This window comes from Ahaetulla prasina, chromosome 1 (assembly GCF_028640845.1).
Source record: "Ahaetulla prasina isolate Xishuangbanna chromosome 1, ASM2864084v1, whole genome shotgun sequence".
In the NCBI taxonomy this organism is placed as follows: Eukaryota; Metazoa; Chordata; class Lepidosauria; order Squamata; family Colubridae; genus Ahaetulla; species Ahaetulla prasina.
Window position 1 is genome coordinate 283986343 of NC_080539.1, and position 13053 is coordinate 283999395.

The 13053-nt window shown below is 42.2% G+C and overlaps 1 protein-coding gene across 3 annotated transcripts in view; it reads left to right on the plus strand.

The window, feature by feature from the left end:
* The window catches only part of NADSYN1 (NAD synthetase 1), a 50983-nt gene extending 42317 nt beyond the window's left edge, over window positions 1-8666 (plus strand). For all 3 annotated transcript variants that reach the window (XM_058161371.1, XM_058161354.1, XM_058161362.1), the window contains one exon: window positions 8295-8666. In XM_058161371.1, coding sequence (XP_058017354.1) covers window positions 8295-8351 — 57 coding nt within the window. In that variant the 3' untranslated portion in view covers window positions 8352-8666. The remainder of the gene's footprint in view (window positions 1-8294) is intronic.
* The last annotated feature ends 4387 nt before the right edge of the window (window positions 8667-13053 follow it).

Below are 13053 nucleotides of genomic sequence, written 5' to 3' on the forward strand. Positions count from 1 at the left end.
TGTGCTATCTTCTCCGATGCACGAACATCTTCTTTGTTCACCCATTCAGCTTGGGATAACGGGAAGTGTTTCCAGGAAATAAGATATTGAATTTTATTTCTATGTTTTCTTGAATCTAAAATTTCTTTTATTTCAAAGTGTTGTTCTCCCTCTATGAGAATTGGTATAGGAGGGGGTGTACGGTTAGGACGGAAAGTAGACGTGTGTTCAGGTTTCAGCAAACTGACATGGAAAACGGGGTGGATTCTTCTAAGTGTTTTTGGTAAATCTAGTTGTACCGTCACGGGGTTGATGATTTTACTATGGGAAAGGTCCCACATATTTGGGTCCAAGTTTCTTAGATTTCTGAGTGGTTTGAAGATATTTGGTGGAAAGATAAACCTTATCGCCCACTTGATATTGTTCTCAGGGACCTTTTTATCTGCTTGTTTTTATGTGCACGGTGGCGTCGTCGATCGCCTTGCAGTCATTTTCCATGTGCTTTGTATTTGATCTATCCATTCTGACAAAGAGGAAACAGTAGTTTCTTCCTTTGGGAGTTCTGAGATAGGAACAAAATCTTGACCTGAAGCTATTTTAAAAGGAGTAAATCCAGTGCTACTATGAATTGAGTTGTTGTAGGCAACTTCAGCAAAAGGCAAGAGATCTGCCCAATTGTCTTGCTGGTAGTTAACATAACATCGCAGATATTGTTCTAGTACAGAGTTTGAACGTTCACAGCTTCCATTAGTTTGAGGATGATGGGAAGAGCTTAATCCTTGGGCGGAACCAATGAGTCGTAAAAATTCTTTCCAAAACTGAGAAGTGAATTGAACTCCTCGATCTGAAATGATGCGATCAGGAACTCCGTGAAGTCTATAAATGTGCTGTACAAACAACTTTGCTAGAGTCTTTGAGGAGGGTATTTTCGAACATGGAATAAAATGGACTTGTTTGGAGAAAAGGTCAGTCACAACCCAAATAACAGTATTTCCTGAACTTTCAGGTAATTCCACTATGAAATCCATGGATATTTCTTTCCATGGGGTTCCTGGTCTGGCTACTGTTTGAAGTAGTCCAGGAGGTTTTCCCGGAGGTCTTTTGGATGATGCACAAATAGGGCAACTTGCTACATATGCTTGAATGTCTTTTTTAAGACTTGGCCACCAAAACTGTCTTTTAAGAAGATGCAAAGTTTTCACAAATCCAAAATGCCCTGCCATTTTGGCATCATGGCATCGTTGTAGGATGGTTTCTCTGAGTGATAGGGGAACATATAGTTTTGTTCCAATCCAAGCTAGTCCATCACGGAGTGTGCATTCATGGGAATGAGTTAAGTACCAGTCATCGGTGTTTAAAGCTTCTTTAAACGACTTGGTTAGTTCATCTGGGAGTGAGGGGTCAGCTTTGGAGTGGCTTCTAGTTATTGCTGGGGCCGCTAACTGTTGTCAGGAAGTATTGGTTGAACCACCTCGGGCGAGTGCAATTGTATTGGGGTAAACGTGAGAGAGCATCTGCTAAAGTTTTTCCCCCCAGGAATATAATGTAAAGTAAAATTAAAGCGGTTAAAATATTGAGCCCAGCGGGCTTGTTTAGGTGAAAGTTTTCTAGGAGTCTTTAGAGCTTCTAGATTTTTGTGATCAGTCCAAACTTCAAAAGGATGATTTGAACCTTCTAAGAATTGTCTCCATGTCCGTAGAGCCCAATGAACTGCAAATGCTTCCTTTTCCCAAATAGCCCATCGCCTTTCAGTTTCAGTCAATTTTCGAGAAGTGAAAGCACAGGGTTGTAAATTACCATCAGCATTGTTTTGGAGCAGGACGGCTCCGACTGCTACATCACTTGCATCAGCTTGTATTACAAAAGGAACATCCATGTCAGGGTGCTTTAAAATAGGTTCGGCGGCAAAGAGTCGTTTTAATTTTTCAAATGCAGCTTGACATTCCATTGTCCATTCGAGAGGTAATGATGGCTTGGGTTTCGTGTCTCCTTTAGTTTTTAAGAGGTTAGTGATTGGTAAAGCAATTTGAGCAAAGGAGGGGATGAATTGACGATAGAAATTTGCGAATCCTAAAAAACTTTGGAGTTGCTTGCGTGTGCGTGGGGGGGCCCATTCCAAGACAGCTTTCACTTTTTCTGGATCCATTTCTAACCCATCAGCCGAAATGCGATACCCTAAGTAGTCTATTTTGGTTTGATGGAAATCACATTTGGATAGCTTGCAATATAGTTCTGCAGATAATAACTTTTTGAGTACAGCTCTTACTAGTTTAATATGTTCTTCCATTGTTTCTGTATAGATAAGTATGTCGTCAAGGTAGACAAGAACTCCTTTGAATAAATGCTGATGGAGTATTTCATTTATTAGTTGCATAAAAACTGCGGGCGCCCCCTGCAGTCCAAATGGCAGTACTCGAAACTGGAAACATCCTAGTGGACAGTTGAAAGCGGTTTTCCATTCATCCCCCTCTTTTATACGAACTCTGTAGTAGGCTTCTCGCAGGTCCAGTTTGGTGAAGAATTTTCCTTTCGCTAAATGTGCTAACATATCTTTCATGAGTGGCATGGGATATATGTTTTCGGCGCACACCGCGTTTAGGTTCCTATAGTCAACTATAAGACGAAAGGAGCCATCTTTCTTTTCCCGGAACATCACTGGCGCCGCCACACGAGGCCTAGCCGGTTGGATAAAGCCCCGCTCTAGGTTTTTGTCTATGAATTTCGTAGCTCTCCCAATTCCTTTTGGGTCATGGGATAAGCTTTTGGCTTTGGAAGCTTTACCCCCGGAAGGATGTCTATGGCACAGTCAATAGGCCTATGGGGAGGAAGTACGTCTGATGCTTTTTCACTAAAGACTTCTCGCAAGTCCCAGTATTCCTTGGGTATTCTTTCTTCCCCGTCTATACGTTCAATCATTGCCCCTAACTTATCCTGGTGCAAGGTCACGGTGGGTTCCTTCTTGGGTTTCCCCTTTTCTCCTTTTAAGGCTTTGGAACGGAAACGTAGGACTCCCGTTCTCCAGTTAATATGGGGGTTCCATTTCATAACCATGACAAGCCTAACAACAGGGGTTGGTCCATTCCTGGGGCTACTATGAAGTTCAGAATTTCGCGGTGGTCTCCTATTATCATTTCTATGGGTTCCGTTACGAAATGGGCGGGCCCTCCCCCTGCCACAGAGCCATCTAACTGGGCAAACGCTATGGGCCTACTTAAGGTTCTCAACCTTAGTTCCATTTTTTCTACTAGTTCGGGACTGACCATACATCTAGTGCATCCAGAATCGAGTAGTGCTAGCAGTTCCCCCTTATTACCCGAAGAGGGTACATGTAGATTAACTGGAATGTCCAAGGGGCCCCGTGCCCAACTCACCAGAAGGTCTTCATCGGACTCTGACGTGGTTTTGCTGTCGTCAGTATCGGTCGACACTTCGCCATCCTCCTTGATGGGCGTGCCCTTCTTGGCAACGCCCTCCCCCGTTTTTGCTGGTTTACGCGCCTTAGCCGCTGGCTTCACTGGTTCCTTTTCACCACCAGAGGTCGCGCTCGGCATCAACTTAACCCTACAGTCGGCTGCTCGGTGGCCTTCTTTTCCACATCTGTAGCACGCAGACGAACGTGGTCTTCCTCCCTCCAATCTAGGGACGTCCCTATAAGTCCCTTCTGGAAAACGGCTAAGGGATAGCCCTCCAATGCGCTGTCTTCTGCCGCGGTCTTTCACTAACTCGATTTCCATCTCTGCTGCCAGGGTGTACCAGCCATACAGCGTAGTTGGAGAGGCTCGTGCTCGACACAGTTCATAGAGATCTCCATTCAGGCCATCTTTGAAAATGTCTACAAGGGTCACCTCCGACCACCCTCTCATCAAGGGAACTAAATCACTGAACTCCTGGTTATAATCAGCCACCGGCCTCCTCCCTTGCCTGATGGTTCTCATCCGACCTTTGGCCTTTTGCTCTGCCAGGGGGTCCTCAAACCTCCTCCTCAGTGCAGTCATAAAATGCTCGTAGTTTTGCAGTAAGGGGGAGTGGTTTGTATGTAGCGACACATACCACGCAGCTGCTCTTCCGGTCAAATTATGAGTCACAGCTCTCACTTGTGCTGCCTGTGACCAATAATCTTCCCCCCAGTCTATCATGTGGTCATTCACTTTCGCCAGGAACAGTCCCAACTCCTTCGCATTTCCATCAAATTTCTCTGATATGGGGAATTTTGGCTTTTCCTTCCCCTCGGCCTTGCTTGGTCAGCAGGTGGCGCCCAACCCTCATCCAATTCAGCCTCCTCTGGGGTGAGAGATTCCAGCCCTGGGTCTTCAGAAATCTCACCACCCTGAAATCACCCTTAGCTGGCCCTTTGTATTCTCTTCCTCCTCTTCTCCCTCCCACCTGGAGGACCGAATAGGGATTCATACCTTTGGCGAGCTGCTTGCCTCACTTTCACTTCACGGAACAGGCGTAAGGCTTCCTCCAACTGGAGCTTGTCCCTTATCTCTTGTTCTGTTTCCGAAAGTTTTCTTTTCCTTTTTCTTTTCCTTTTAGTTACTCCAGAGGAAGCTTTTGATTGCTTGGTTTCCACCCTTCCTCTTCCAGTTTTAGTTGCTCTGCCCACCGAGCTCTGCAATCTTCCAGCTCAGGGTCGAAAGTGTCAGCAGAAATTCCTCCGGACGCCTCCCCCAGCTCAGCCGGCAGCAGGCCTTCCATCACATTTGGGTTTTCTCCCCCCTCGGTATTGCGATTGCAATCCTGGTTGGTAGACATGATGGGAGTTCCAGCTTAATGTCAGCTACCTCCGACAATATAAAAGGAAAGAATTCACCTTGACTTCATTTGGAATGAAAACAAGTACTTTTACTTTTACAGTCTGGTTAGCAGCCAAGCAAAGCTGGAACTGAGACAAAATATGGCTAACATATCATATCCCCCCAATTGTCCCTCCTCCTCCAGGAGGTCAGGGTGGTCTGGTCCAATGCCAACTCCTTCACGGCCCCTCGTGGTAATCTTCTTCCACAGGTCTCTGGATGTCAGTCAACTTAGGAATGCAGTGTCGGTTAGAACAGCGCGCGCTGATAACACTCAGTAGTTAATTATCCCTCCCACCTGTTATGTCAGCCGACATAAGTAATAGGCTCCTCTCCCTCACCCTGGACGGAGGCACGACACATCTCATTTCCTTACAGTTTAAACAATAAACATTTTACATTCTATCTACTGGTATAGTCATTCAAAAGTATATGAAAATTGGAGTGGAGGCTGACAACATGTTTGTGGTTATGTGGCTGGCATGACTAAGCGCCAAAGGCGCACGGAACGCTGCTACCTTCCCACCAAAGGTGGTCCCTATTTTTCTACTTGCATTTTTTACGTGCTTTCGAACTGCTAGGTTGGCAGAAGCTGGGACAAGTAATGGGAGCTCACCCCGTTACATGGCACTAGGGATTTGAACCGCTGAACTGCCAATCTTTCGATCGACAAGCTCATCATCTTAGCCACTGAGCCACCATGTCCCTTCAGATATTAATACTGTGTACTATTATCAAAAATTGGATGTGGAGGCTGGGTTATATAAAAAAGCACCCAGGCTAGGCTGTTATCTTCAGCAGAATGGATGACAAAAAAATGGCAGATGAATTTTTTCTTGTTTGAGAAGGCGGGACTAAACTACTCTGCATGTACTCAAACTCAGATGCTTGTTCTCCTCTTCTTGACAAAGACCTTATTCTTCCTAATCTTCTCCTGTTGACTGTCTTCTTTATTTTACGGCTTTTAATGTCAACTTAACCATGACTAATGTAGTCATGGAACAGCATCTCATTTTACTTCTAGCATTACTAAGGCTGTGAGCCACAACTTCCCAGCTAGGACTTACAGTACTCGCAGTTTTAGATCTATTTGTTCCTATCATAAGAGGCCATTCATTTGTCCCCCGCCTTCCCCAATGCTCTTTTGGGAAAAGGAACAATTGGACACACTAACCGTTGAGATATATAGAATTGCTTACTGAACTGCTTCTAGACTAAAGGAGCGCTGAACATAAAAGTCAATGTGCCTCTAACTGCGCATGTGAAGATTTTCCTCTTTGCACACACAGTAATCATGATGAACTTGTGACTCGCAGTAGGAAGCAGACATAATTTGAGTGATGGCTGCACGGGTAAAGACATAGATTATCTGGAGTGCTTACATGGCAGGAACTCTGAATAAAGAACACCTGGATGAATTTTTCAGAAGATATTACTGTCTATGGGCTAATACGTTTTCTGTCCATCCAAATATGTAAGAACCAGTGATGAAATCCTCTGGTGGTTCTCACCAGTTCGCTGCCTGCACATGCCCGGTGCGCGCCAGACACGGGCTGCACATGTGCAGTGCATGCTGGATGCATGCTGCGTTTGCACAGTGCACACCAGACATACTGCGCTTACATGCACAATCCTCACCAGACACGTGCTTTTGGATTTCGTACTTTTTTTTTTTTACTTTTTAATGCATTTTTAAAAGTAAAAAAATATTTTAAAAATAATTTTAAAAAAAGTTCAAAAGATCAACTAAGCGATGTGCAATCGTTGGAGCTGTTTTTTAAAACTTTTTAAAGCATTTTTTACTACCAGTTCGGGTGAACGGGCCCAAACCAGTAGCATTTCACCCCTGGTAAGAACTGGTCAAGAGAAAGAAACATTGTTGTAGGAATGATAATAATAGTTGCTCCTGCATTGGACCTGAATCATTTATCCTTGTGCTCCGGAAATGGTGTCTTATTATTCTGTCATATGAGTAGTTGAGGCTATTATAGGTAGTCCTCAACTTACAACAGTTCATTTAGTGACTGTTCAAACTTACAACGGCACTTAAAAAATTGACTGATGAACATTCTTCACACTTAATAACCGTCGCAGTATCCCCATGGTCATGTGATCAAAATTCTGACGCTTGGCAACTGACTCATAGTTATAACATTGGCAGTGTCCCACAGCCACGCGATCCCCTCTTGCAACCCTCTGAGAGGCAAAGTCAATGGGGGAGCCAGGTTCACTTGACAGCCGAGTTATTAACATAATAGCTGCCATGATTCACTTAACAACCATGGAAAGAAAAGCGGTAAAATGGGGCAAAGCTCACTTAGCAAATGTCTCGCTTAGCAACATAAATTCTGGGCTCCATTTTGGTCATAAATCGGGGACTACCCGCATTTTAGTACTGTGGTAATACGTAGGCGTCCTTAAGCTTATAAGGAAGTAGCAGGTTGGTGTTTTGTCAGTCTGCTGCACACGTTGTAAAGCCACAGGTGGAACCAGGTTGTGTAGTCAGGTTCAGCGTTCTGGCTGTAAACGTTTATTTTTAATTTAGACTCTGTTGCATGTAGGCATCTTTCAACATGTCCAAATCATGTAAGACATTATCATAGGAAAATAATCAACTCACATAATAATGTGAGTTGATTAAAAGTGCTGATTAACAACTGATTAATGTTTCAGTGACCATTTAAAGTTATTACAGTGCAGAACAAATGATATTATAACAAATTACATTATAGAGCTTATATTCTACTTATATAGGTTGCATCGTCCCACAGTCTCATGCTTGTGGTCTGGGTGCTTAGACCATTACAATATCACAGTATCTGGCAGTCACAGGATTACCATTTGCAACTTTATTTGCCAGCTTCCAACAAACAAAATCAATGGGGAAGCCAACGTGAGGTCAGAAATGGTGACCATGTTATCTTTCACTTAACAACTCGTGATTCCCTTTATGATGATAACCAGAAGTGCTGGAACTTCTGTTGCTAAGTGGCATGGTCATGTGACAACATGTTTTACAACATTGCTTAGCAATGGAAGTCCCAATTGCCATTGTTAATCAAGGACCACTTGTATTTCTAACAAGGGAGAGGGGATGAACTACAGAAACATTGGGTTTCTACATATTGTATCACACAATGGCCTGATATTAAGTCTGAATCTCCTTGTTAATTATTTTGATAAGTTATTGTGATAATTATTTAATGATGCATATTTTTTTTGTTCAAAGCTCAGTTTTACCCTGCCTTTAGATTAACACTGATGGTTAAAAGTTTCCTTCTCATTTTTGTTAGGACCTAACTATATGTAGTAAACAAATGTGTGTTTAAGCGTTCCCAACAGGTTCTGCTGCTTGTCAAAGCATATTAGGAAGGGTGCAATTTGGAACAGAGAAGATTTAGCACTTGTTGAAATTAGTTCATCACAATCCACTTTTAATTAGAAAACATAGCTGTACATAGCTGTGCGTGTAATACAGCATTTTAGTCAAAAGATAAATCTCTGCTTTCCGATTTACAGGTTTCTAAACTTGAAGCTAAGCAAGCGATGGACTTGAAACTTCAGATCAAAGATTGAATTTGCTCTCTCTGCCTTGCTGCTTGGGATGGATGATTTTTGCAGAATCATCTGTAAAATTGAATAATGCGGTCAAAGAACGAAGATTATTTAAATATTAATAGTGTTTGTCCTTTTAAAATAATCAATGCAAATGATGCAATGATCACAATTTTAAAATCAAAGCTGTCAATGCAGAAAGTTTTGAGTAACCTTAATGTATTTGTTTCAGACTGTGATTTTTAGAAACTATATTCATTAAAATCTGAAGATGAATTGTTTTCTTGTCACAAATTTGCTAAAATCTATAATCCAATAAAGTTCAACTGTACTTCATATTGGTTATATACTGTGTGTCACATCAGGATTCTTACACTTACAAAGTGAGGAGTTTCCTTTGTCTTTATGTATTTCTCAAGTTGCCTGATAGTTAAGAGCAAATCTCGGAAGTGCCAAAGAGAGGGAGAAATCCAATCTTGTCCACACGGGCAGATAAATTCAATACATGAACAGCCTTGTAAGCCAGTTGGTTAGATATTGTTGTTAGCTGTCCCACAACTTTCATTAGGATATGTTCCTAGATTAATGAGCAGAAACCAATGTTTTAATAGGTAAATACAACTAATTATAGAGACAACACACAAGAGTTTGTCACACATGGTCAACTGCTGAAAATCTAGTTGGTTTATGTACTCAAAAGTAGGTCCCACTGAGACATTCTACTTGAAAAGCATGCATTGGATTGGCGCCTGAATTACATACATTGATTCCATTGCTCCATTTTTAAGAACATGATTACAGGTAATCCTTGACTTAGAATAGTTCATTTAGTGTTGGTTCAAAATTACAACAGCACAGAAAAAAGTTACTTGCGACCATTGCAGCATCTTCATGTCAAAATTCAGATGCTTGGCAACTGTTTCGTATTTATGACTGTTGCAGTGTCCCAGGGTCATATGATCTTATGCGACCTTCTGACAAGCAATGTCAAAGGGAAAGCCAGATTCACTTAACAACCGTGTGTTACTAACTTAACAACTGCCATTCACTTAACAACTACGGCAAGAAAGGTCATAAAATGGGGCAAAATTCACTTAACAAATGTCTCACTTAGCAACAGAAATTTGGGGCTCAATTGCGGTCATAAGTCCAGCACTACCTGCATTTGGTGAGTCAGTAGTTTTAGATATTAGAATAAATTGGTACAATTAATATGATCAACACCAATCGTAGCCGTTCAACTTTTTGTGTGAAAAAAATATTTGCTTCTCTAATGAAAAGACTCCATATAATTTTTTCTTTTAACTTGAAGCAAAATCAGAAATGTTACAGTCATTAGCACTGGTCAATATGAAAATGGCTCCCTGCCACTTTATTGTGCAGTAAATTGTCTTTTTAGTGAATATAATTGGCTCTTCTGCTTTTTATCTGCTTTGTTAAGTACATAAGGTTGACAAGTCTGATTTGGACAGTAGATTAGGGGTTATAGTAGGAATCATAGTAGGAAAGCATACATTTAAATGGAAATGTAATCCTGTTTACATCAGTGTGATCTAATCAGGAATTTCTGGATTCTGTTTACAGCATTTGCTGTTGTATGCTATGTGTTAGCTAATAGTTAAATTCTTAGGTTTGGTGGATGACTTTTTAAAATAAAATTCTGGAAGGTTGCCATCTGCTGTGGTTAGGTTGTGGTAAGATATCAGTAACTATAACATTTTTAATCTGATTGATTTTTGATAGATGTTGCTCTATTTAGTGAACCATCTGGTGGCTTAGTTTAGTCCCTAGAGATTTCTCTATCCACCAGGAGAATATCTGATCAGCTAATACGCACTCTTGCTGTTCTGTTTCTTGATGTTAACTCCCACTGTCTGATTTAGCCATGAAAAATCAACATCTTAGGGATATTATGGTCATGCGTTATGCTGCTGGCACATATGTTGCAAAGCCAGCAATATCAAATCATTATTTAAAATATGTATACTATATGATAGGTCAGGCCACTCATTCCTGAGGCAGCGTAGACATTTGTTGTGGCTCCAGCCCTCCCCGGGCCTGGCCCCCTGCCAGAGAGTGACTCAGAGAGTGAGGGGGAAGGGCTGTCAGGGCTCCCTTCTGCAGGGCCGGCCTCTCTGGCTCAGCTCCAGGAGCCAGAGGCAGGCCAGGTGGAAGAAATAACGAGGGCTCTGTCTCCTGCATCTCCCCCCGCCCAGGCAGTGCTCCCAGACCCAACTGAGGACAATCAGTCCTGGTTGGACCCTAGGTTTCATAGACAGGAGAGGCGGGAACAACGGAAGCAGGGGTGGGACAGACCTAGGAAGTGCTGAGTCACGGAGCCACACCCCACAGGGTATAAAAGCAGCAGGGGCTGCTATACTACTCCGTGGCGAACAAATCAACTGCTTAGAGAGAACTTGAGCTGAAGTACTGTTTGTTCTTGGTTTCCTGGTTGACTCGCCGGCATCAAGAAAAGATAACAGAGAAACTTGGCAGACGCTCGCTAGTTTGCTGCCAGAGCTGATAGCTGCCATGGACTGAATTGCCGGCTAATTAAGTCATCGCTCGTGCCTCCCAGACTGAGGTGGGGGAGACAGCGCATCATTAAAAATAGCTATAATAATAGATACTAATATTAAAAGAAACATGTAAAATACAAAAAAATATAGAATTTTAAAATTTCTTTCATAAAGTGTAGGTATGGTTTGGCTGATCTGATGAGATCAAAAGTACAACCCCCCTTCATAATAAATTATAAAACTAAACAGATTAAAAACAAAAACCTGGTTCCAATGGATTGTTGGAAAATGGTGTGATGTTTATAAGAGATGTTTGGTTTTTTGATTCATATTTTTATACAGAAATTGTCTTGTGTTTTCTGTAATGTGTTGGTCATAGTCTTTCATATGAGTTGTGCTAAAAAGATACTTCATAAAGATTTGGGTGGGGGCTTCCTCTTATGAACTTTGTTGATTTGACTTCACTTGCAAAAAACAAATTAGAATAGAATAGAATAGAATAGAATAGAATAGAATAGAATAGAATAGAATAGAATAGAATAGAATAGAATAGAATAGAAAACAGAGTTGGAAGGGACCTTGGAGGTCTTCTAATCAAAAATGCTGCTTAGGCAGGAAACCCTATACCATTTAAGACAAATGGTCATCCAATCTCTTCTTAAAAACTTCCAGTGTCGGAGCATTCACAAATTCTGGAGGCAAGTTGTTCCACTGATTAATTGTTATAATTGTCAGGAAATTTCTCCTTACTTCTAGGTTGCTTCTCTCCTTGATTAGTTTCCATCCATTGCTTCTTGTCCAGCCTTCAGGTGCTTTGGAGAATAGGGTGACTCCCTCTTCTTTGTGGCAGCCCCTGAGATATTGGAACACTGCTAGCATGTCACCCCTAGTCCTTCTTTTCATTAAAGTAGACATACCCAATTCCAGCAACCGTTCTTTATATATTTTAGCCTCCAGTCCCCTAATCATCTTTGTTGCTCTTCTCTGCACTCTTTCTAGAGCAGTGAGGTGTCAAACTCAAGGGCCAGGGGCCGGATCCGGCCCGCGGTTACTTAGAACTGGCCTGCGGAGCCACCCCAGAAACAGCAAAGGACCAGCCCATAGTGCTTCTGTCAATGAAAATGGAGCTCAGGAGGTCCATGCACTGCCCTCCCAGGTTCTATTTTCAAGCTGCGACAGCCTCCTGCAGGTCTCTGCCAGCAAAAATGGAGATGGGGGAGTGGGTGGGTTGTGGCATTTTCGCTTGCAGAGGGCTAGCAGAACAAACTAAAAAGAAAACAAAAGGAGAAATGTTTCCACCTTTGCATTTGAGCATGCAAGAAGGAGAAAGGAAAAGAGAAAAGAAAAAGAAAAAGATGGGAAGATGGGAAGAGAGCAATGAAGGAAAAATGAAGGGCCTCTGGTGGCTCAGACTGGTAAGACAGTCTGTTATTAACAGCAGCTGCTTGCAATTACTGCAGGTTCAAGTCCCACCAGGCCCAAGGTTGACTCAGCCTTCCATCCTTTATAAGGTAGGTAAAATGAGGACCCAGATTGTTGGGGGGCAATAAGTTGACTTTGTATATAATATACAAATGGATGAAGACTATTGCTTGACATAGTGTAAGCCGCTCTGAGTCTTCGGAGAAGGGCGGGATATAAATGCAAATTAAAAAAAAAATAAGGAAAGAGGGGAAGGAAGAAAAGGAAGGAAGGAAAGAGGGAGGGAGGAAGGAAGGAAAGAGATTATAATGAGAGTGAGGGAAGGTTTGAGGGAAGTCCTGCCTTAGCACTTGGCCACCACAGATGCCCCTGACACGAGTGGCACTGAGCTGGCCACACCTACCGCAACCACACCTAGTGCGGCCCCCTGAGGTCAGACATAATCCTGATGTGGCCCTCAATGAAATGGAGTTTCATCCACTGTTCTAGAGTCTCAACCTCTTTGTTACATGAATGAATTTGCATAATGAATTAATTCTACAATAGTGTGATCGTATGCTGGTAGGGGTGACTTTTACTTATGTGGTTATCTCTAGTGGCATACATCTTCATGCTATTTATCAAAGCTTTGACATGTACTGATTAACCTGCGTATGATTGAACATATCTTTATTCCCACCTAAGATGGCGCCGACGAAGGCTGCCTCAGTGAAATGCTCTCTAATTGTTTCTTTATTTCTAATTGTTCTCTGTGACTCACTACGGATTTCCTACTCACGAGA